Consider the following 26959-nt stretch of genomic DNA (forward strand, 5'->3'; position numbering starts at 1 on the left):
TAGTCACAGAAAATTCAAAATTATCCCATCCTTTCTATCATAACAAAGGATATTCTAACTTGATCAATATTCGTTGTTGTAGAACAAACATTTAGTTCTGGAGGTAATATCTTAAATGAAAGATGATTTATTTTGTGTCCTCATTCTTGGAAGTTCAAGCACTATTTGATGATTGGACGAGAGTTGCAAAGAGAATATAAAGAATGCAACTTTAAGAGGACGACGTAGAAGTTTTTGATATTGATGGAATTATCACTACGGGAATGAGAAATAAAAGTGAGTAAACGTCATTTCCTAAGATAACAAGGGTAAAAATGTAAGTGAATTACGTGTGATTTTGAATTCTCTTATACTATAAGGGGATAGATAAGCAACTTAAATAATTTTAAGCCATTTTAAAATTTCTTTTTTACTTTTGCAAATTTATAAACTAATAATAATCTTAAATCGGTAGCGAACCGTGGCTCGAATCGTAACTGATAGTTTTGGACTGCGAACTGTAATGGACTTGAAGAGTAAGGTTAAGGGTTGAGAATTTTCAAATCCAACTGTCAATTTAGAATTGTGGTCAGGTCTATATTGACCATGCCTATACCCTGTGCGATGTAGATTATTCCCTTGGTTGAGTTACATATGGTATTAGAAGATACTAAGTTTTCCATCAGCACACACTCCTCAATTTTGATTCCTTTCATTGATTGCAGAGAGGCGAAATAGTATTGAGGCTATGAATCAAGATTAATGCAGTGCTAACTACCAGTAACAACGATCAATGACAATATTGAGGCATTAGGAACCAAAGATAGTGGTGAATCGAAGTGACATGTGTATGAGTTATGTAAGAAATACTGGAGAAGAAGATCGTCGACATCATTATTATGGTCATGGAATGGAACATTGGTCAATGAATTGTGATATGGGGTGAGAGAGTTTGTCTGCACTGTCAACATAGGGGGAGGAGCAAAATCATGATGAATCACGATTTAAAAATTTTAGAGAGTTTATAACTCCACTATTATATAACAATTATATAACACACATATAGTACTTATTTAGCATATAATAGTTATAAGTTATGGTGTTCAGATGTGTTATTAAATATAGCAATACACTATATATTGTTATATATTATATACTAGTGTTCTATATTAATAAAATATGTTATTATATACATTATTATATAATTAATATATCTGTTAACTTATATAAATTATTGTTAACAAATATAAATGATCAGTTATATAACATCAATAATAATTTTTTGATTAATAAATATAGTAACAATTATATCTATAATAAATTATTAGAACGTTATAGAATAAATTATCCATTATATTGCTGATAAATTATCAATTATATAATAAAAGTTAACAATTAACTGATAGTTATCAATTAATAATGTGATATATTTATTAATATAATTATTATATCTATAATAATAGTGATTATGCACAACAAATAATAATGTATTGTTAATTATTATATAAATTATCATTTTATGTAATTGTTAACATATATAATAATTTATATAACAATTTCTATTTTAAGAATATTTATACGTATTTACTTGTGATCATTAGTTAAATAGTTTAATTTTTTAAGCCTCAAAATTCCTTAGTTGACAATAAATTTAATTTAGGATTTGTAGAACGTTTAATTATTCGAATGCATCAATAAATTATTTGATTTATTCAGTTAGTGATTTATTTGCTGGGCAAAATAATTTTTTTATTTTCATTTTTTGATGTAGAGTATATATAAATATATTAATCCTATTATACAATTATAATTGTTATTATATATTGTTATATCAAATTGATTAATAAATATTATATCGTATTAATTCCCTTTAACCTCTTATATTTATATAAGAGTGACAATATTTATATATTTTTAATTATTATAATATATTAATAGTGATATATTATTGATATAATTAATTAATTTTTAATTAGATACTTTTAAATATTAATCGAATAATTTTGAGTATTAATTAATAATTAATAAATATTATATTAGTATGTTTACTTGATAAAATGGATTTATTTGTTATATATGGTTTCAGTTTTTGATAACTTTTTAATGATGCATATGTAGACAAGTAACACCAAAACAAGAGTTGGATGGTTAGTTTTGAGACATGTATAAACTAGAGAATTGATTTCATTGACAATGTTTATATTGTGATATGATTGAATACGACAGTGGGGTTACATGCCTTAAGCAACATCTTGCAGGTGGATGCTTAGATGATTTTGTGTCTAAAGTTCTCAAGAAATATGTTATGCAATGGAGGAACTTGATAAAAAAAAAGTCAAAAGTACAAATATCAACAACGTGAAAATTTTAATAGACAAACTTTTGGAGAACCTAATGTTGCATTCGAAGGTTGTGGTGGTATACAAAAATGACCAATTATTTCTAAATGTTCTTTATGCCTCCTTAGACAAATACTAGTATAAGCAACAAATGCATTATAATAGTGAATAGGTAGTGCTAGTGGAAGTGATGTAACTGTTAGGATCTCTTATGCGAAAAAACAACAATATACGCACTGAAAAATAAGATCTCTTCCATTGATCCATGCGAAAAATTTGTACAAAGTTCGAACTAAGAATTATACCTTTGTCATGTGCCCTTAGCATATTCCGCTAGTCCTTGGTTCACCAGATCTCTGCACGATCAGAATGACTGTGCCTTTAATAGTATCCACACGTATATGATCTCGATCTCGGAGATGAACCACCTTAGTTGTGCTAGCAACTTGGAATGGTTCACAAGACAAGAGGAGCAAAAACACACATTGTGTGTTTCGACCAAAAAGGAGAGGAGGAAGAAGAGGGATGATGAACACTCTCTCTCTTTTAAAATTGTAAGAAGCCTTCTTTGCCCCTTGAGCTTCTCTTCTTAATCCCCATAAAGCACAATGAATATCAAAAACTCTTGGTATTCTTTTTTGCTCTTCATCTTCTATTCATCTAATGAATATAATATCTCTTAGTCTTCCTTTTTAATAATTTTCATTAAATCTTTTAATGAACATTATTCATTATTAAGTGGTCGAGTATAATCTAAATGAGTCTAATTCGAATTACAAGACTCAATCCCATTATCCAATTGGATTCATTTGAGTTTAACTCAATTAATCTAATTTTGGATTATATTTTAGTCAAACTAAAATCAATTTATCTCCGAAACATCGTGTTCTTTGTGTGACACCTAATAGGTTCTCGTAATGATGGCAATGTATTTAAACCGCTTTAGACACAAACAATGAGCGACATTTAGCAATGCATTATTGCTACTCAAGTGACGAGAAAGTCGAGATCCGACCTAATATTTTTGTGTCAATTATAATGTATGACTTTGTTGTTCTATCCTCGATATTTGATTGATCAATGAGGCATAGACCATGTTATCCTCTTATTAATTTTTGTGTTTCTTAATCCCCGAGTAGATTCACTTAAGCAAATAAGCTTAATATCTCATATTGACTCATTTGAGCATGACCATGCGTTTTAGTAGTCCTTACTCGATAAAGGGGCCCACAGATATCACTCCCGTCATATGGGAGGGATAAATTCCATCTATATCACTCACATCCCTCTACATAATTCATTGCATACCCAGTTATCGACTTTATAGTCTACCCTGTTACAAATGACGTTTGACGATACCAAAGTATACAACTCCTTATGTAGGGAACCGTAATGATTTCAAGTCTAAGAACTATTCATACCAATAGTCACTATGAGAAAGTTTATGACACTCATATAACGATCTATGAAACTTTCTCATGGAAGGTTAATTCAGTATATATTCTCCAATATATATCCATGTGTCAACGTGATATCCCATATCCATGACTTGTAAGATCAAGTCATCAATTGACTTACACACTAGTCTTAACGCATTAATATTATCCTTGTATATTAATGCTTGACTAGGAATAGTTAAGAGTAGTGTTCTCTACATCATCTCACTATCAATTCAACCAATTGATATGATATAGATTAGAACCTACTACCAAGGATATTATTATACTTATTCATTTGACACAAACATGAAGTAAATATAATAACCAAAACTTTGTCTTTATTAATAAAATATGATACAAAAAGTTTCCTAGTCAATCATCTCATGATTGACTCTAGGGCTAACACTAACAATCTCCCACTAGCACTAGTGTCAATCACTGAAATATCTAATACCCAGTGACCTAGTGTGACCATCATGCTTCCTTTGTGCCAAAGTCTTGGTCAAAGGATCCGCAATATTAGCATCAGTCGGTACTCTGCATATCCTCACATCTCCTCTATCGATGATCTCTCGAATGAGATGGAACTGTCGTAGTATGTGTTTGGATCATTGATGAGAGCGTGATTTCTTAGCCTGTGCAATAACCCTATTGTTATCACAGTAGAGGTCTATTGAGTTCGCTATGCTAGGAACCACACCAAGCTCTGCAATGAACTTTCGGATCCAAACAGTCCTCCTTTGCTGCATTAGAGGCAACAATATACTCGACTTCTATTGTAGAATCTGCGACTGTATCTTACTTTGAACTCTTCTAGCTCACAACACCACCATTCAAGCAAAATACATACTTTGACTGTGATCTGGAATCATCCTTGTCAGTTTGGAAGTTTGTATCACTGTAACCCTTTACAGCGAGCTCCTCATCGCCTCCAAATATTAAGAAATATTCTTTTGTCCTTCGTAAGTACTTAAGAATATTCTTAACAGCTGTCCAGTGACTTTCACCTGGATCTGATTGGTATCTGCTCGTCATGCTCAATGCATATGAGACATCAGGGCGAGTACAGAACATGACATATATGATAGATCCTATAGCAGATGCATAAGGAATCTGATTCATGCGGTCCCTCTCCTCCTTAGAAGAGAAGCATTGAGTCTTCGAAAGACTCACACCATGTGACATCGGCAGAAATCCCTTCTTGGAATTCTATATGACAAAACGATTAAGCACCTTGTCAATATATGTACTCTGACTTAGGCCAAACAATCTGTTAGATCTATCTCTATAGATCTTAATGCCTAAAATGTAGGCTGCTTCACCTAAGTCCTTCATTGAGAAATAATTCCCAAACTCATGTCTTCACAGACTGTAGTGAAGGATATCATTTCCAATGAGGAGTATGTCATCTACATACAAGATCAGGAAGATAACTATGCTCCCACTAACCTTGCTTGTAGACATAAAGTTCATCTTCATTCTTGATGAAACCAAACGCTTTGATTGCATCATCGAATCAAAGATTCCAGTTTCGAGAATCTTGCTTTAGCCCATAAATAGACCTTTGCAACTTACATACCTTTCCAACATTCTTCGAATCTACAAAACCCTTAGGTTGTGTCATGTATACATCCTCGAGTAGATTTTCATTCAGAAATATGATTTTGACATCCATCTGTCAGATCTCATAATCATGGTAAGCTGCAATAACAAGCATGATTAGAATAGACTTAAGCATCACAATTGGTGAAAAGATTTCATCATAGTCTATGCCATGAATCTGCTTGAACCCTTTGGCTACCAGTCGCCCTTTATAGGTATGCATAAGACCATCCATGTTAGTCTTTCTCTTAAAGACCCACTTACACCCAATGAGTTTGATCCCCTCAGGTGGATCAACCAAAGTCCATACTTGGTTAGTATACATGGATTCCATTTCGAACCTCATGACCTCTAGCCATTTCTCGGAATCTAGACTCATCATAGCTTTCTGATAAGATGTAGGCTCGTTTAAATCAACAAGCATAACATCATCGTGGTCAGACAAGAGAAATGAATATCTCTCAAGTTGACGACGTATCCTATCAGATCTGCGTAGAGCTTGGTCTACTTGAATAGGTTGTTGCTCCACAATTTCTTATGTAACAAACTCATGATCCACAATACTTTGTGGTGCCTGTTCAATTTTCATCAAAGCCTCAGTATTATTTTATGCATCTTGAATTTCTTCAAGATGGATTTTACTCCCACTAGTTCTTCTAGAAATAAACTCTCATTCTAGAAAAATACCATTTCTAGCGACAAACACTTTGCCTTGTGTGGGATTGTAAAAGTAATATCCCTTTGTTTCCTTAGGATATCCTACAAAATAACACTTATCAGATTTTGTCCTAGTTTATTTGAGACTTGACGTCAAACGTAAGCCTCACAACCCTAAATCTTCATAAAAGATATCTTGAGACTCTTCCTAGTCCATATCGTATATGGTGTCTTTATGACGACTTTAGATGGAACTCAGTTAAGTGTGAAAATAACCGTCTCTAGAGCAAATCTCCAAAAGGAAGTAGGAAGATCCATCTGACTCATCATCGATTGTACCATATCTAATAAAGTATGATTCCTCCTCTTGGATACACCATTCCACTATGGTGTTTCAAGTGGAGTGAGTTGAGATATGATCCCACACTCAGCTAGATGGTCACGAAACTCTTGGCTAAGGTATTCACCACCTCGATCTGATCGAAGTATCTTAATACTTTTGCCAAGTTAATTTTGTACTTCATTCTTGAATTCCTTGAACTTTTCAAAGGATTCTGACTTATGTTTCATGAGATACACATAATCGTATCTACTGACATCATCAGTAAAAGTAATGAAGTACTGGTAGCCTCCTCTAGCTGCTACATTGAAAGGGTCACATACATCAGTATGTATGAGTCCTAACAAGTATGTCGCTCTTTCATCATGTCCACTAAAAGGAGTCTTTGTCATCTTGCCTAGAAGATAAGATTCACATGTCTCATATGATTCAAAATCAAATGATTCTAGAAGTCCATCCTTATGGAGCTATGATATGCGACTCTCATTAATGTGAGTCAAGCGACAATGCTAAAGATATGTTTAGTTCAAATCATTAGGTTTGAATCGTTTGGTATTTATGTTATAGATTGAGTTTTCAAAGTCTAGAACATAGAGTCCATTCATCAGAGGTGTACTACAATAGAATATATCATTTAAAAGTATAGAACAACATTTATCCTTTATTATAAATGAAAAACCTTTCTTGTCCAAATAAGAAATAGAGATAATGTTCTTAGTTAAAGCAGACACAAAATAGCACTCCTCTAGTTCTAAAACAAGCCTAGTGGGCAAAGATAAGGAATATGTTCCTACAACTATAGCAGCAACTCTTGCGCCATTGCCTACTCGTAGGTCTACTTTGCCCTTTGTCAATGCTCTAGTCCTTCTTAGGCCCTGCACATTGGTACAAATGTGAGATGCACAACTGGTATCTAATACCCATGAAGAAGAAATAGAAAAATTAACTTCTATAACATATATACCTGAGGCAGAAGTCTCACTTCTTTTCTTCTTAACTTCCTTTAGGTAGAGTTTGTAGTTTCTCTTCCAATATCCGATCTCACCACAGTAGAAGTAGGTCCCTTCCTTATGCACCCTGCCTTTGGGTTTCAGTGCAGTAGTCTTGACCTTGCCTTTGGCTTAGGTCTTACCCTTACCTTTGGGCTTCCATTTACCTTTGCTCTTTTGTACCATCAGTATGGTATTAGGCTTAGTCTTCTTGAGATTGGGTTCAACAGTTCTCAACATGCTGAACATCTCAGGAAATAACTTGTCAATTTCATTCATGTTGTAGTTCATGACAAATTGACTATACCCTTCTGACAATGATTGTAGAATAAGATCAGTGGTCAATTCTTGGCCTAAGTGGAAATCCTAATCTTTCAAGGTTCTCAATGTACCCAATCATTTTGAGTACATGAGTTCCTACAAGAGTTCCTTCTTGCATCTTACATGTAAATAGGGTCTTAGACACCTCAAACCGCTCATGCCTAGTTTACCCTTGATATAGTTGTTTAAGGTGCTCAACCATATCATGAGCATTCATGTTCTCATGTTACTTCTGAAGCTCAGAGTTCATGGTGGCAAGCATAAGGCATGACACATTCAGTGCATCATCCTGATGCTTCTTGTAAGCATCTTTTTCTGCACGAGTAGCGGTAGTGGCAGGTACTTCAGGAATGGGTTGCTCTAGGACGTACAGTTTTCGTTCTTGCTTGAGAACGATTCTTAAGTTTCTATACCAGTCTAGGAAATTAGCTCCGTTGAGCTTGTCCTTCTCAAGGACAGATCACATAGAGAGAGTATTGGACGTATTTGATGATATGGTGATCTACAATAATAAAATATAGAAATAAGTATCATATCTAAATCATTTAATTAGGCCTTTAATTAAATGATGCTCCCACTGAATTGTAGAGCTTTGGTAGGGGCAAGTCATGGATGTTTCAGTTCACCCACACTACTAGCTCCAAACCCAATAGTGATAATATTCTCGTGGGACAAGATCCATATTATACCTCATCTTGAGTTAGCTTTGGCTAATCGCCCAAGACTTGGTATAATTTAGGTAGGCAATGTTTATCAATTACATCTTATACAACTCTTGTATAGTTGGGTGAACAAGACTATTTTGTTTCGTTTGTCCAACTTTTGAGATATGCCTCTAAGTTCTCAATCCAATTGAGGTAACTTAGTTAAGTCTCACCCAAAGTTCAATAGTTGGACATCACAATTGTCCAGTCGCACTCTATGAAGATAAATCGAGTCACTTTGCTTTGGCAAACCCAACTACAATTGATCGAGGTAGTAGTGAGTACCAAACTTTGGTAGGCATATTGAGTCGACTTAATTACGATAAAATACTAACTAAGCATGCATCACATACAATCATGACATATATCAACATCTAAGCATAAATGTGATATGGTTATGGCCCATCTAATATGATCTTCTCAAGTCGATGAGAAGATCGAAAGATCAATCTAAGGATAGCATCTTCTACAAGTGCTTTCTTTGGTCGTCCTATGTCATCGGCATCCTTCTTGTAACTTCATCATCCAATAGACTAAAACTCATTATTTTGTACATTACAAATTAAAGAAAACTCGAGTTATATTTGACTCTAATCTTATTTTACAACTAGAAATATAGAGGTAAAGGCACGACACGCAGGCCATATTATGAATTACATCATTCACACACACACAAATCCAATCTCATTAGGTAAGGAGCCATAACTATGCACCATGGCATACAACAACATCCATAATAAATCTATGGCATGATTTACTATGATTGCAAATATGACTTATGAGCCAAAATCTCACGGCGGTACTGCTGGTCCATCAAGATGGACCTGAGACCCTCCACAATCCGTTGATGCATCCTTGCAGCAAAAATTGCACAATCTGTTCACAACAGTTCTTATAATATTTTTGTTTTTTTAATAGTTAAGATTATTTGATATTTTCACACTGATTATTATTTCTTAAATTTTATAAATAAATTATTCTTTTCAGGATACTCCGTTTTTAAAATCATTTATTTTTACTAAATATTTTGAAAAAAAAAAGTATTTTTCTATGAAAGAAATGTCCAAAATAAAAATATTATAAAATCTCTTATAAATTTCAATGGTGGGTATGGATCATTGATGCGATACGTTAAAATAAAGCACCTTATTGAATTTGGAATTGAACGTTCTCAAACACAAATATTTAAATTTCATCAACTAATGAGGGTACTGATTCAAATTTATTTAAATATTTTAATATTAAATTAAGAGAATCATAAGTTAGATTTATCTTTTCCTTTAGTTTTGATCTAAATTAACATTTGAAGATTTTGTTAAAAATCACTTAATCCATCTAGTAAACATATTCTCTAAACAATATTCACTCCTATAATTAAAAAATTAATGAAATAGAAAAAACAGTAAAATAAATAATAAAATATCTTTATATTTTGATATTTGGTGGAGGGAGTAGTTAATAAATTCATTCATATACTTATATATGAGTATGACTTGAGAAACTAAGCACCTGGTTGAGTTTGGAGTTGATCATTCTCAAACACAATTATTTATATTTTTATTGACTAGTGGAGGAACAGACTCTAGTTTAAATATTCTCTTATTAATTTAAGAGAATCATTAACTATATTTATTTTTGTTGAACATCTTTCTTTAGTTTTGATTTAAAGTGCACATTTTATCAAGGATCACTTAACTCAGCTACTAAACGTGGTTCTTCGAACCACACTTACTCATATATTTAGAGTGACTATTGACAAACTCATTGATATATAAGTGGGATTGACAACTTTTAGTCAATTTAAAAACATTTACTAACATATCGAGTGTTTGATGAAATACACATTGCTCATAATATATTTCACTTGATGGATTAACTTCTAAAATATTTTTAATATCATTTAATAATATTAATTCAAATACTATTTGAAAAACTTAAAAATTGTATGTCAACGTGCTATCGATGGTTTATATTTTTATATTCAATGTGCATATCATATTTTAAATTTATGCATGCAAGATGAATTAAAAATTTAAAAAAATCAAATTAGAACAATTATTGCTATTTTTTATTGTGGTCACATTCTAATATAATGAAATAATAGAGTAGATGTTGTAAATTTAATGGAATGAGATTTAAAAAATTTTCACATGATATACAAATATTTTGAATTTAACGTATAATTTATTATAAGATTCATTTCAATATATAAAATTATTATGTTCATTTTTTATACAAAATACTAATAGTTCTAATATATAATTATTTTTATACCAATGGGAAATTTAAAAGTATTTAATAATGCAATTGAATAATTGTTAATATTTATTATCCTATTACTCATTTAGTTGTAATCAATTTTTATAACATAGTTTTAATTTTAAATAATTATAATGCTTATAAAATATAATCTTCTCAAGTGTTAGTATTGAAGGTAAAATGGGAGAAATATTTTTATTATATTCCTTATATTTATTTTGTTGCATTTTATTTTAGATCTTGTATTTAAATTAGATGTTTTATATGAAATCTTAGTTATATGTTATAACACTTAAATACCAATTGAAGTTTTTTATTTTCCTGATCCAGCTATTATGATATAAAATACTAAAATCATTTTATATAATATTTACAAAAACTATAGTTTAAAATATAGATTAGAAGGTAATATGACTAAAACACAAAATATTAGTCGTGGAAGTAGTAGATTAAAACTCATGAAGGCACAATTTTTATTACAAGTATGGACGAAACATCCGTGAGGATGCTTAAGTTTCAGATAGGAAATATTTTATGACTTTTTTTTATTTCAATAAAATACAAGCGAATCAGATTTCTATATTTTATGATGGTAATCACAGAAAATTCAAAATTATCCCATCCTTTCTATCATAACAAAGGATATTCAAAATATATGTACTTTGACTTAGGTCAAACAATCTGTTAGATCTATCTCTATAAATCTTGATGCATAAAATGTAAGCTGCTTCACTTAAGTCCTTCATTGAGAAACAATTCCTAAACTATGTCTTCACAGACTATAGTTAAGGAATATTATTTCCAATGAGGAGTATGTCATTTACATACAAGATCAGAAAAATGACTGTGCCCCCATTAATCCTTTTGTAGCCACAAGGTTTATCTTCGCTCTTGATGAAATCAAAAGCTTTGATTACATCATCGAATTAAGGATTCCAACTTCGAGAAACTTGCTTTAGTCCATAAATGAACCTTTGCAACTTACATACCTTTTCGACATTCTTCGGATCTACAAAACACTCAGGTTGTGTCATGGATCGGTTGAATAGCTAGAGGGGGGGTGAATAGCGTTTCTCGATTTTTCTTGATCTTTCTCTGCACAGAGATTAGCGGAAGTAAAAATATAAAAGAGAAAGAAAGAGATCAACGCTAACCCGGTTTGTTTACTTGGTCTCCACCTCCGCAGAGGTGACTAATCCAAGGATCCACACGCACGCACACACTCGATGCACTATGAATCTTCTCCTTCTCGAAAACCTCGAAGGCGGAGAAACCTTTACAACTCTTTAGATCTCCTCAAGAATGATATGAAATAGTGTTTGTGAGGAGAGAAAGAAAGCAGAGAATGGAGAACAAACAAGTTCTCAGAAGAAGCACAAAAGAATGAAAGAATGGCGAAATTCTTGAGTTGTTCTCGTGCAGGCTTCTTTTATAATTTCTACAACATCAGTCGACTGCTGGCAGGGCCAGTCGACTGATGCCTTCAATCGACAACAAAATCTCGCATTAAAGCGCATTAAATGCTTGCCAATTTTCTGCAACGTTCAAATAGCAGTCGACTGTCCAAGACCAGTCGACTGGCAACAGTCGACTCACCATAACACCAGTCGACTGACCAGTCGACTTCTGTCTTCCTCTGGCTCGACTGATCTTTCTGTGTGCGTCTGATTTATGAGCAGTCGACTGCTGGCAGGGCCAGTCGACTGGTGAAGCTGAAAAATCCCATTTCAGCTTCTCTTGACCTAGACCTCGGCCTTCAAACACCTCCCACAGCCTCATGCCTCCCTGCACTAGCCTGAGATGCTTCCATCAGCTTTGTCATGTCAAGTCTTTGCCAAGACCACCCTTGGACTTTTCCTTGCCAAGACCACCCTTGGACTTTTCCTTGTCAAGACTACCGCTTGGACTTCTCCTTGCCAAGACCACCCTTGGACTTTTCCTTTGCCAAGACTACGCTTGGATTTTTCCTTTGCCAAGACCACCCTTGGACTTTTCCTTTGCCAAGACTACGCTTGGACTTTTCCTTTGCCAAGACCACCCTTGGACTTTTCTTTTGCCAAGACTACGCTTGGACTTTTCCTGCAAACTTGCATCACACATGTTAGATCACAAGTATTGCCTAACTTCAAACATAGTTTAGCCAAACATTGAAACTCAATGCACTTGGGGCAACTATTGTACACACCAACAGAAATGTAGTTTTGACATCCATTTGCCAGATTTCATAATCATGGTAAGTTGCAATAATAAGCATGATTCGGATAGACTTAAGTATCACAACTAGTGAAAATATTTCATCATAGTCTATACCATGAATTTGCTTGAACTCTTTGTCTACCAATCTTATAGGTATGCATAAGACCATCCATGTTAATTTTTCTCTTAAAGATCCACTTATATCCAATGGGTTTGATCCTCTCTGGTGGATCAACCAAAATCTATACTTGATTAGTATACATGGATTTCATTTTGGATCTCATGACCTTTAGCCATTTTTCGGAATTTAGGCTCATCATAACTTCCTGATAAGATGTAGGCTCGTTCAAATCAACAAGCATAACATCATCATGGTCAGACAAGAGAAATGAATATCTCAAGTTGACGACGTATCCTATCAGATCTGCGTGGAGTTTGGTCTACTTGAACAATTTGTTGCTGCACAATTTCTTGTGTAACAAACTCATATTCCACAATACTTGGTGGTGTCTGTTCAATTTTCATTAATGCCTCAGTATTCTTTTCTAAATCTTGAATTTCTTAAAGATGGATTTTACTCTTAATAGTTCTTCTACAAATAAACTCTCGTTTTAAAAAAAAATATCATTTCTAGCGACAAATACTTTGCCTTGTGTGTGATTGTAAAAGTAATATCCATTCGTTTCCTTGGGATATCTTACAAAATAACACTTCTCAGATTTTGGTCTAGTTTATTTGAGACTTGACGTCGAATGTAAACCTCACAACCCCAAATCTTCATAAAAGACATCTTAGGACTTTTCTTAGTCCATATCGTATATAGTGTCTTTATAACGATTTTAGATGGAACTCGGTTAAGTGTGAAAATAACCGTCTTTAGAGCAAATCCCTAAGAGGAAGTAGGAAGATCCGTCAGACTCATCATCAATCGTACCATATCTAATAAAATACGATTCTTCCTCTCGGATACACCATTCCAGAGTGGTGTTTCAGGTGGAATGAGTTGAGATATGATCCCACACTTAGCTAGATGGTCATGAAACTCTTGGCTAAGGTATTTACCACCTCGATCTGATCGAAGTATCTTAATACTTTTGTCAAGTTGGTTTTGTACTTCATTTTTGAATTCTTTGAATTTTCAAAAGATTCCGACTTGTGTTTCGTGAGATACACAGCTATATCTATTGATATCATCAGTAAAAGTAATGGTAACCTCCTCTACCTACTATATTGAAAGGGCCACATACATCAGTATGTATAAGTTCTAATAAGTCCGCTGTTCTTTCGCCGTGTCTACTAACAAGAGTTTTGTCATCTTGCCTAGAAGACAAGATTCGCATATCTCGTATGATTCAAAATCAAATGATTCCAGAAGTCTATTTTTATGGAGCTGTGATATGCGACTCTCATTAATATGATCCAAGCGGCAATGTCAGAGATATGTTTGGTTTAAATCATTAGATTTGAACCGTTTGGTATTTATGTTATAGATTGAGTTTTTGAAGTTTAAAATATATAATTCATTCATTAGAGGTGCACTACAATAGAGCATATCATTGAAAAGTATAAAATAACATTTGCTCGTTATTATAAATGAAAAACTTTTGTTGTCCAAATAAGAAATAGAGATAATGTTCTTAGTTAAAGCAGACACAAAATATCACTCTTCTAGTTTTAAAATAAGCCTAGTGGACAAAGATAAGGAATATGTTCCTACAGTTATAGCAACAACTCTTGCATCATTGCCTACTCGTAGGTCCACTTCGTCCTTTGTCAATGTTCTAGCCTTTCTTAGGCCCTGTATATTGGTACAAATGTGAAATGCACAATCGGTATCTAATACCCATGAAGAAGAAATAGAAAGATTGACTTATATAACATATATACCTGAGGCAGAAGTCTCATTTCTTTTCTTCTTAACTTCCTTTAGGTAGAGGTTGTAGTTCTTCTTCCAATGTCCGGTCTCACCACAGTAGAAGCAGGTCTCTTCCTTAGGCACCTTGCCTTTGAGTTTCAGTGTAGTAGTCTTAGCCTTGTTTTTGACTTGAGTCTTACCCTTACCTTTGGGTTTTCATTTACCTTTGCCCTTTTGTACCATCAGTACGATATTAGGCTTAGTCTTCTTGAGATTGGGTTCAACAATTTTCAATATTCTGAGCATCTCAGGCAATGAGTTGTCAATTTCATTAATGTTGTAGTTCATGACAAATTGACTATACCCTTCTGACAACGATTGTAGAATAAGGTTAGTGATCAATTTTTGGCTCAGTGGAAATCCTAATTTCTTAACCCAGTGGAAATCCTAATCTTTCAAGGTCCTCAACGTATCCAATCATTTTGAGTACAGAAGTTCCTTTTTGCATTTTACATGCAAATAGGATTTTAGACACCTTAAATCGCTCGTGCCTAGCTTGTCCTTGATATAGTTGTTTAAGGTGCTCAACCATATCGTGAGTATTTATGTTCTCATATTACTTCTGAAGCTCAGAGTTCATGGTGACAAGTATAAGGCATGACACATCCAGTGTATCATCCTGATGCTTCTTGTAAGCAATTTTTTCCTCACGAGTAGCAGTAGTGGCAGGTACTTCAGGAATGAGTTGCTCTAGGACATACAATTTTCGTTCTTACTTGAGAACGATTCTTAAGTTTTTGTACCAGTCCAGGAAATTAGTTTTGTTGAGCTTGTCCTTCTCAAGGACAGATCGCATAGAGAGAATTAGTCGTGTTTGACGGCACGGTGATCTACAATAATAAAATGCAAAAATAAGTATCATATCTAAATCATTTAATTAGACTTTTAATTAAATGATGCTCCCACTGAATTGTAGAGCTTTGGTAAGGGCAAGTCATGGATGTGGACAACTGCAATTTACCTACTACTAGCTCTTAACCCAATAGCGATAATATTCTCGTGGGACAAGACTCATATTATACCTTATCTTGAGTTAACTTTGGCTGATCGCCCAAGACTTGGTATAATTTAGGTAGATAGCGTTTATCAATTATATCTTATGCAACTCTTGTATAGTTGGGTGAACAAGATTATTTTATTCGTTTGTCCATCTTTTGAGATATGCTTCTAAGTTCTTAATCCAATTGAGGTAACTTAGTTTAGTCTCATCCAAAGTTCAATAGTCGGACATCACAATTGTCCAGTCACACTCAACTAAGATAAATTGAGTTACTTTACTTTGGCAAACCCAACTATAATTGATCGAGATAGTAGTGAGTACCAAACTTTGGTAGACATATTGAGTCGACTTAATTACAATAAAATACTAAGCATGCATCACATACAATCATGACATATATCAACATCTATGCATAAACGTGACATGGTGATGACCCATCTACTATGATCTTCTTAAGCCAATAAGAAGATCGAAAGATCAATCTAGGGATAACATCTTCTCCAAGTGCTTCCTTTGGTCATTCTGTGTCGTCGGCATCCTTCTTGTAACTTTATCATTCAGTAGACTAATACTTCTTATTTTGTACATTACAAATTAAAGAAAACTTGAGTTACATTCAAATCTAATCTTACTTTACAACTAGAAATATAGAGATAAATATACGACATGCAGGCCGTATTATAAATTATATCATGCACACACCAATCTAATCTCATTGGGTAAAGAGGCCATAACCATGCACCATGATATACAACATCCACAATAGATCTATGGCATGATTTACTACGATTGCAAATATGACTTGTGAGTGGAAACTTCATGGCGGTCTACCTGGTCCTGTAACGCCCCCCTCTTTCTTATACTAATAGGGAGACATTACGTACTTAAACTTTCCTTAACTTTTACTCATTAAATAAAATAACTCAAATAAACTTTTCTTTTTCTGTTTAGCATGCGGAAGCAAAAGAAATAAATATAAATTCTTGGACATAAAATAAACATTTATATAATTCTTGATCTTATTCCGCGGTTCCGCCGACACCACACATCAAACACTTCTCCAGCTGCCTCCTCTTTCCTATAACTTTTCCTTTCATTTATCTGCAATATGAGGAATGCAAACTATAAGCAACGCTTAGTAAGTACATCATCTAACTCACAAAAACCATAGAAAACTTCGTAATAACTGATTTATGCAACATGAATGTTCATATCTAAACATGTGAGGGGATTTTCAAAACATACTATTTCATAATAATTAAACATATTAAACATCCATCATTTGGGCCCTGACAAAGTACCAATGCGCGCATCCCTAACCGGTCCGGGGTAGCTAGCCACCGAAGCCGATTAGAGCGTACTAGGCACCTCGCGGCCTAGGGGCAACTTATGGAGCCCATCCCTTGGACACCTCACGGTCCGGTACTTGTCAACATCAAAATAAAGTACTTTCTTTCATATTACAATATCTTACTTCTTATATCATGCAATTCTACTATTTACATATGCTTTAACAAAATCATGCATATGCTTTAACAAAATCATGTTTATGGAAAAATACGGAAAACAACGGAACTACTCATACTGCAGGTGAGAGATGTACTTACCTTGTCTGCTCTAGGTTTAAATGCTAAGATTTGTGAAATCGGAGACTTTCTCCGAGGTGCTCTAGCGCCTTCTTCGCACGACCTAGAAAAATCATAACTACAACTTAACTGAAATCTTTAATCTAATCTAATTATTTAACCGGGTCAAGAGTTAACCCTAACACAAATCACTTCTCATTACTCTAATTAAACTAGATTAATTCTCTTAATCGAATATTATTTATTTAATCAAATCAGCCCTAATTAATTAACCATGATTTAATTAATCAATTAATAAACCTTAAATTAATTAGCTACTCAACTAATCATCTAATGATCTTAATTAATCGAACTTACCCAATTAACTTTAATTAATAATCTGATTAACTATCAATTAATGAAATCTCACATTAATTAACAAATCAATTATCTAACTTAACCATTAACTATTTCTTAAACTAATTAAGATGTAATTAAACTGATTAACAGTCTAACTAAACTAGATTAACTATTAATTCATTAATTAATCACTTAAACTAATTAACTATTTATTAATCTAATTACCAATTACTTAATTGAACTAACAGGTTAATTAATCACGCGATTAACTGATTAACAATTAAATTAATTAACTTAATTAATTAAACTAACTTTAATTGATTAATCAAATAATTAACATAAATCCACCTACTCGTCTTCTCCACGCGAACTGGCGCTGGCGTCCTGGTGGCAGAGCTACGGCAGGGCAGACCGGCGGCGTCTGCACAGTGGAACGCGGCGGTGACAGAGGCGGCGTCGGCGGCTTCGACCGGTGGCGGAGAAGAAGCGGCGGCGGCTGCGCGGGGCGTCGAACAGAGGAAGGAGGCGGCGGCGCGATTGCGGCAGAGGCGGCGATGCTGTGGAGGGAGGATCGCGAGGGGGTTCGGCCCTCTTTAAAGCCCCTCCGTTCCGATTCTTCCGCCGGCGGAACCGGACGCGGCGGACGCAGTCCGCGCGGTGGATGCGGCGGACGCGGCTCGCGGGAGAGGCGCGGGTCGCGCGGTGAGGAGAAACAGTGCACGGCTTTATTTTGAGGAGTGCACAGTAATTTTACCCGATTAAATCTAAACTACCGCATTTTTATCGGCTAAACCTAATTAAAACTTATGATTTATTAAAACAATTGAATATATTACTGTAGCGAACCGGGTCTGACTTTGGTTCGCTTGGTTTACTCATCAAACGACCTCTGATTTGACTCAAACTAATTTTGTTGGATTCGTCTTTGCAAGATGAATCTTGTCGTCTAGTTTATTTTGTCAAAACCTCTTCCAGTATGAACCAAACTAACTTGGTTCAGTTTGGTTCAATCTTGGTTTGCTTGGTTCGGTGATTAATTGACCTCCGATTTAGTTAAAACCAGTCTTGTTGGATTCGTCTCCGCAAGACGAATTTTCCTTTCTATTTTATTTTATTTTAATCAAACTCCCTTCTATGATTTAATTAAAGGACCTTTATTATAATTTTAAATCTAATTAAAAATCCTAAAAATAGGGATAAATAATATGGGTGTTACAATGCTATAATCTTTTAGTTTGATCAATACAAACTGTTGCATACTTGACAAAATGCTCAAACGATCATGCAACTCATAGTAAAACACATGTCTAATTTCTATATCACATATAAACACTAAGCTTTGTGCGATCTTTCGCTAGTGACTCTGATACAATTGTTGGTATCTCTTATGTGAAAAACAACAATATACGCAGCGGAAAATAGGATCCCTTCCATTGATCCATGTGAAAAATTCGTATAAAATTCTAACTAAGAGTTATATTTTTGTTGTATGCCCTTAGTGTTTTCTGCTATTTCTTGGTTCGCCAGATATCTGCACGATCAGAATGACCGTGCCTCTAATAGTATCTACACGAACACGATCTCGATCTTGGAGATGAATCTCCTTAGTTGTGTTAGCAACTTGGAATGGTTCACAAGACAGAGAACCAAAAACACACCTTGTGTGTTTCGGTTAAGAAGGAGAGGAGGAAGAAGAGGAATGATGAACACTCTCTCTCTTTCAAAATTGTAAGAAACCTTTTTATATTCATCCAATGAAAACAAAGGCTTTGCCCCTTGAGCTTCTAATCTTAATCCCCATAAATCACAATGAATATAAAAAATTCTTAGTATTCTTTTTGGCTCTTTATCTTTTATTCATCCAATGAATAGAATGTCTCTTGGCGTTTTTCTTTAATAATGTTTCATTAAATCTTTTAATGAACATTATCTATTATTAAGTGGTCTAGTATAATCTAAATGAGTCTAATTAGGATTGGATTCATTTAAGTTTAACTTAATTAATTCAATTTCGGATCACATTTTAGTCAAACTAGAATCAACTTATTTCCGAAACATCGTGTTCATTGTGTATGACCAAATATGTTCTCGTAACGTTGACAATGTATCTAAACTGCTTTAGACACATAAATAATGAATGACATTTAGTAATGCATTATTGCTATCCAAGTGACGAGAAAGTCGAGATCCAAGCTAACATTTCCGTGTCTATTATAATGTATGACTTTGTTGTTCTATCCTCGAAGTCGAGATTAATCAATGAGGCATAGACTGTGTCATCCTCTTATCAATTTTTGTAATTCTTGAGTCCGAGTAGACTCACTCAAGCAAATGAGCTCAATATCTCATATTGACTCATTCAAATATAGTCATACATTCTAGTAGTTCTTACTCGATTAAGGAGCCCACATATATCACTCCCATCATATGGGAGGGATAGATCCCATCTATCTCACTTACATTCCTCTGCATAATTCATTGTATATTCAGTGATCGACTTTATAGTCTACCTTGTTACGAGTGACGTTTGATGATATCAAAGTATACAACTCTTTATGTAGAGAATCGTAGTGACTTCAGGTCTAAGGATTATTCATACCAATAGTCACTATGAGAAAGTTTATGACATTTATATAATGATCCATGGAACTTTCTTATGGCGGGTCAATTCAGTATATATTCTCCATTATATATCCGTGTGTCAACGTGATATCCCATATCCATGACTTGTGAGATCAAAACATCAATTGACCTACATGTTAGTCTTAACGCAATAATATTGTCGTTGTATATTAATGCTTGATTAGGATTAGAAATAATTAAGAGTAGTGTTTTCTACATCATCTTATTATCAATTCAACTTATTGATATAATATAGATTAGAAGCTACTATCCAAGGACATTATTATACTTTATTCATTTGACACAAACATAAAGTAAATATAATAATAAAAAATTTGCCTTTATTAATAAAACATGATACAAAAAGTTCCCTAGTCAATCATATCATGATTGACTCTAGGGCTAGTACTAACAATCTTCCGCTAGCACTAGTGTTAATCACTGACATATCTAATAACCAGTGACTTAGTGTGACCATTATGTTTCCTTTGTGCCAAAGTTGTTGGGATCTCTTATGCGAAAAACAACAATATACGCAGCGAAAAATAGGATTCCTTCCAATGATCTATATGAAAAATTTGTCTAAAATTTGACCTAAGAGCTATATCTTTGTTGCGTGTCCTTAGCGTATCCCATTAGTCCTTGGTTCGCTGGATCTCTGCATGATCAGAATGACCGTGCCTCTAATATTATCCACACGAACACGATCTCGATCTCGGAGATGAACTAGCTTAGTTGTGCTATAAACTTGGAATGGTTGACAAGATAAGATGACTAAAAACACACTTTGTGTATTTCGGCTAAGAATAATGAGAGGAGGAAGAAGAGGGATAATGAGCACTCTTTCTTTCAAAATTGCAAGAAGTTTTTTTTGTATTCATCCAACGAATACAAAGGGTCTTTGCCCATTGAGCTTCCCTTTCTTTTAATGCCCATAAATCATAATGAATACTAAAAACTTTTGGTATTCTTTTTGAGTCTTCATCTTCTATTCATCCAATGAATAAAATGTTTCTTGGTCTTCCTCTTTAATAATGTTTCATTAAACCTTTTAATGAATATTATCCATTATTAAGTGGGTGAGTCTAATCTAAGTGAGTCTAATCCGAATTAGACTCAATCCCATAATCCAATTGGATTCATTTGAGTTTAACTCAATTAATCCAATTTCGGATCACATTTTAGTCAAACCAAAATCAACTTATCTCCGAAATATTGTGTTCTGTGTGTGACCCAATAGATTCTCGTAACATAGGTAGTGCATTTAAACTGCTTTAGACACATAAATAATGAGCGATATCTAGTGATGCATCATTGCTACCCAGGTGACGAGAAAGTCGAGATTCAACTTAATATTTCTGTGTCTATTATAATGTATGACTTTGTCCTTCTATCTTCGATATCGAGATTGATCAATGAGGCATAGATTGTGTCATCATCTTATCAATTTTTGTATTTCTTGATCCCCAAATAGATTCACTCAAACAAATGAGTTCAATATCTCATATTGACTCATTTGAGTATGACCATGCATTCTAGTAGTTCTTACTCGATCAAGGGGCTCACAGATATCACTCCTGTCATATGGGATGGATAGATCACATCTACATTACTCACATCCTTCCGCATAATTTATTGCATACCCAGTGATCGACTTTATAGTCTACCCTGTTACAGGTGACGTTTGACGATACTAAAGTATACAATTTCTTATATAGGGAGTCATAGTGACTTCAGGTCTAAGGACTATTTATACCAATAGTTACTATGAGAAAGCTTATGACACTCATATAACGATCCATTAAACTTTCTCATGGCGGGTCAATTTAGTATATATCTCCAATATATATCCATGTGTCAACGTGATATCTCATATCTATGATTTGTGAGATCAAGTCATCAATTGACTTACATGCTAGTCTCAACGCATTAATATTATTCTTATATATTAATGCTTGACTAGGAATAGGAATAGTTAAGAGTAGTGTTCTCTACATCATCTCATTATCAATTCAACCAATTGATATGTTATATATTAGAACCTACTATTCAAAGACATTATTATACTTATTCATTTGACACAAATATAAAGTAAATATAATAATCAAAACCTTGTCTTTATTAATAAAATATGATACAAAAAGTTTACTAGTCGATCATCTCATGATTGACTCTAGGGCTAACACTAACAGTAACCACTTCACCAACGAAGCATAAGTATGAGAGGGTATTGGTTGTTTTTTTCTTTTTATGGGTTGAAAACATGTAGTTGATATTGATGACCTTTCCAGACTAGGCTAGTAAGCATATTAGGATTGATGATGCCTACATAACGAAGAAGTCGATAAACTAAAGTATTTTCTTTTTTTTTTTAGTTCTAATCAAATTCCCCTTAATTCAGGAAACAATTTGTACTATTGTACCATGATATCAAACATTCAAAAGTTTGGTTCTCATGTTCCATCTCCGACTACATATGAAATTGTTGGCTCATATCTAACTGAGTAGAGGACATCAAGACATGAATATGATGAAACAATAAGACCTATATAAGGTTTTGTTGATGTATGATATGACCTTTGTGTATGAACTTTATTAACTTCCTACTATATTATAATATTGTAACAGAAAGGTGATATTTTACAAATTTATTGATTACATATATCACCTGATAGATAGTGTAGTTCAAGATATAGATGTAGAAGGTAGTGCGTGTTGTTATAGACAATGATGCTAACTTCAAGAGGGATGAAGAATTGATAGAGCAAGGCCATCTAATGTCGTCGTGGAAATCATGATATTAATTTGATGATGATGAATATTGATAAACTCTTCTGTAAAAAGGTGGATCCGCCACCTTAGCGGCCCCACACGGTAATGAAAAAGATAGTAAACAAAGATAATTGTTAATAAAATTCAATTAATCATCATTGGGTTCATTAATCGATAGATTAATGAGGGAATTTATTAACAAAGACATCTTAACAGCTAGAAGCAACTAGATTTGCAACTCACTTAACAATCATCCCAAAGAAGGATATGTTTAATTTTTGAGGTCTAGGGAGTCTCTTAAGTACTTTAACACTATTGAAGGTAGAGAGACATAAAAAATTATTATTTTGCTAGATTTTTGGAATGCATTGTAGTTGTTTTTATGGTAGTAGAGCTTGTGCACTATTTTACACAAGGATGACATGGACAAGAAGTTGTAAATGGAGAATGCTTATCAATTAATTCACAAGCAAAAGTGAAAATCAAGTGGTGCCTACAATTGTCAATCAAGTATCAATGTTATATTGATTTTAGATTGTTTTTTTTCTTTATCATGTATTAGAACTACATGAAGGAGAAGTTTTGATATAACAGTAAAGTTATTGCTATGTGATCTTGTGATTACGGATTCGAGTCGCAGAAACAACCTCTTGTAATATAGAGTAAGTTTGCATACAAAAGACCCAATATGGTCCGGCCCTTCTTCGATCCGCATTGGTGGAAGATTCATGTACTGAATTGCTCTTTTTTATCCTCTATCAAAACTACGTCAAATTAATCTTCGATTGTAACATCTTTGTTTTGGTTCTAAAAAAGAAGGTAAGGGTAATATAAAATGACATATATTTGATATTTTTCGTGGTCTTTAAGTTTTCTTCTCTCTTAAGTTGTCATATCGTGTAGCGTCATTGTTATATCTTTTTGTCAAATGTTTTTTCTCATTTCTTATCCTTTGATATATTGTATGTATAAGATAATATCAATTATTCTATTTTGTAATTAATTTTTTTCTTTAAAAAAGCTATTCAGGTCAATTTGAAGGTATACAAAATTTCTAAATTCAAATTCAATCAAGAAAATATTGAATCCAAAATTGAATCAAATTTCACCCAAATTTTAGATATTTTTATTCTTTAGAAATTTTATACTTACAAAACTAAATAAATTTAATTACAAAATTTAAAATTTAATTTAAGCCTAAAATTAAAAAAATCGTATAGCTTCATTTTCCGTCCATTCTAATAATTATGGTTATGGTTACTTGAGAAAAAAAACAAAATTAAAGCCAAATGACAAAATTTTTGAATTATTTCACTTCATCTAAAACTTTTATTTTGGATTATCAAGCAAAACACAATAAACAAATTGAAATTTAATGCTCAAATTTATTATCAAATGTTTATGAATAAATTTAAAATACAATTTCATACAACCATAAAAATATATGTTGATTTCAAACAAAATTACATCCTTAACAATGAAAAGCTTATTGGGCCTTCAATCTAAAATTGTTCTAATGTTGCAGAATTCAAAAGTAAAATTTACAATGTTCTACTCACAAAATTTAAATAAGTTATAAATGCAAATTATTATAAAATGAAAGAAATATACATTCTACAAGATTGATATAGCAAAAGAATAAGCATGTACAACTAATCTAATTAATCATTTGGGAAACAATTAATTATAATAAAAAGTTGATTATTATTATTATTAATTTAGTTAAATAAGTATTGAAATTGTATCGACATGATACAATATTGTACTAAAATTCTATGCTTTCAGTTAGAGATCAAAACTCTGGCATGGATTGAAATATTAAACATTGTTTTAATCCCACATGGTTAATTGTTGGCTAATAAATTGTAAAAGTGTAAATGTGAGAATTGTTATTTTCTTTGTCAAGCATTTGGGTTAGTTGTTATAAATTAATCAGCTACTTGTCTCGTCTGGGCATATGGGCATATAGCCAGATCATTATAATTAAAATTGGTATCATAGCAGGGACCTTATTCTTGGCATTGTAAGGTATTGAGAGAGTATTGTCTTTATTCTGCAGGGTTGCTTTGGATCTCACATGCCCTATCAGGCATTATTGTAAACTATGTCTTACACTTTGAGTCTTGAGTGGATGTCAAGCTAGAAGTGGATAAGATTGTGACGCTCTACTTCAATTGCAACATGGCTAGGATTTAGTTAATGTAAGAGAATCTATGTGTTGATTAGCAAACTTCTGTAAACTTTGACTTGAACATTTTGGGCTGGTGGTTTTGTCTGATATTAAATGTTCTAGTTCTCTTATTGAATGGATTATTACATAAGGTCTCTTTTATAAAGATGGTCACCAACTTTAGTTGAGAGTGTTTCGCCATCAAAATTTCTCAGTTGCTGTGTTAATGTGGCAATCTCAATTGCTGTGTCAATGTGACATCTTGTAGAGTTTTTTTTTCTCTCTTTACAGGTTTCTTGCTATTTTTTGATAACAAGTTGGATATTGATTACTATATTATCCAATCCTTTCTATGTTTTGGTAACAAGTTGGATATTGATTAAATATAAGATCCAATTTGAAGGGAAGTGCTAAATTGATAGTTTACATTTGTGTTAGAGCTAACAGATTCATTTCCCCATTAGTATTATGCCCTTCTTTATGTTAGGATAGTCCTGTTAATATGCCTTATTGATTTTCATTTTATCTGAATAATACAATTTTATCCTCATTTCAATAATTAATCTTTTTTACATGGAGGAGTCTACACTTTCGTAACACTAGTTCTGTGTTAATGCAGGCTATGAGTTCAGATGTCTATGATTCATTGATTAAAGCTTTAACTTTCCCAGAGATAAATTGTAGCAATTGCTATCCTGTTCGTGCTTCTGCAGCTAAGGCAATCATAGATCTTCTTGAAGTAAGATTGTTCTTTTGAATCTTTTCTACTTCTAACTGGATAAAATGTGGTAAATTTTCTTTTCATTTTGCAGAATGAATATGTACCACCTGACTGGCCGTCTTTCCTGCAAGTCGTGGTCAATAGGATCACTAATGCAGATGCAAATGAATTATCCTTTCTATTTCATGTTCTAGGCTCTGCAGTTGAGGCTGGGCAAAGCGTAATTTCACATCAGGTACCTATGCTTCTCTCAAGCGGCATTGGTGCAATTGCTAAACACCTTCCTCCAATTCCAGATCCTTGGCCACAGGTACCATGTTTCAAGTATTGTTCGGAGTTAATATCCATGTTTATTCCTCTAGCATTATCCATATTCCATAATATTTGGCTGATTTTGTTACTCCTGTAGTATATTGTATCTCTGTATATTACACAAGTATTATGTAACCCATGCTAGTGTCTGTTGTTTAACTACCTAAATAGAACTGTTGGCCACAGGTACCATGTTTCAAGTATTGTTAGGAGTTAATATCCATGTTTATTCCTCTAGCATTATCCATATTCTATAATATTTGGCTGATTTTGTTACTCCTGTAGTATATTGTATCTCCGTATATTACACAAGTATTATGTAACCCATGCTAGTGTCTGTTGTTTAACTACCTAAATAGAACTGTTACAGTATCATTTTCTCAACTATCACAACTGTCACAAGTGCTATGCTTTACTGTCAAAAAAAAAAAAAAGATAAATCCCAATCAGTCTCATGGACTCAATCCCTGTGGCCGGTGCGCAGCCCACGGAAGTTTCCCACCGACCACCAGGGTAAATCGGGAAGCGCATACGGCGGCCAATCCAGATGCCCAACATCCTTTGATTGCGTTCCCCATTTGGAGGAAAATTCCTGCAAATATGCCGTAGCTAGGGATCGAACCGCGGGTTCTTGGGTCACAATCCAGTTTCCTACCGTTGCACCATTGCCCCGGGGACCCAAATAAAAGTAGATAAT

The 26959-nt window shown here is 33.5% G+C and overlaps 1 protein-coding gene across 1 annotated transcript in view; it reads left to right on the plus strand.

Moving 5' to 3' along the window:
• The window catches only part of LOC141827382 (uncharacterized), a 74920-nt gene that overhangs the window by 23907 nt on the left and 24054 nt on the right, over positions 1-26959 (plus strand). Inside the window, exons 15-16 of the mRNA XM_074714610.1 lie at positions 25849-25968; positions 26042-26260. Of these exons, the coding sequence (XP_074570711.1) occupies positions 25849-25968; positions 26042-26260 (339 nt within the window). The remainder of the gene's footprint in view (positions 1-25848; positions 25969-26041; positions 26261-26959) is intronic.

The sequence above is a fragment of the Curcuma longa genome, chromosome 4 (genome assembly GCF_044706935.1).
Source record: "Curcuma longa cultivar G26 ecotype Majalengka, Jawa Barat chromosome 4, ITB_CL_G26_1.1, whole genome shotgun sequence".
NCBI lineage: Eukaryota > Viridiplantae > Streptophyta > Magnoliopsida > Zingiberales > Zingiberaceae > Curcuma > Curcuma longa.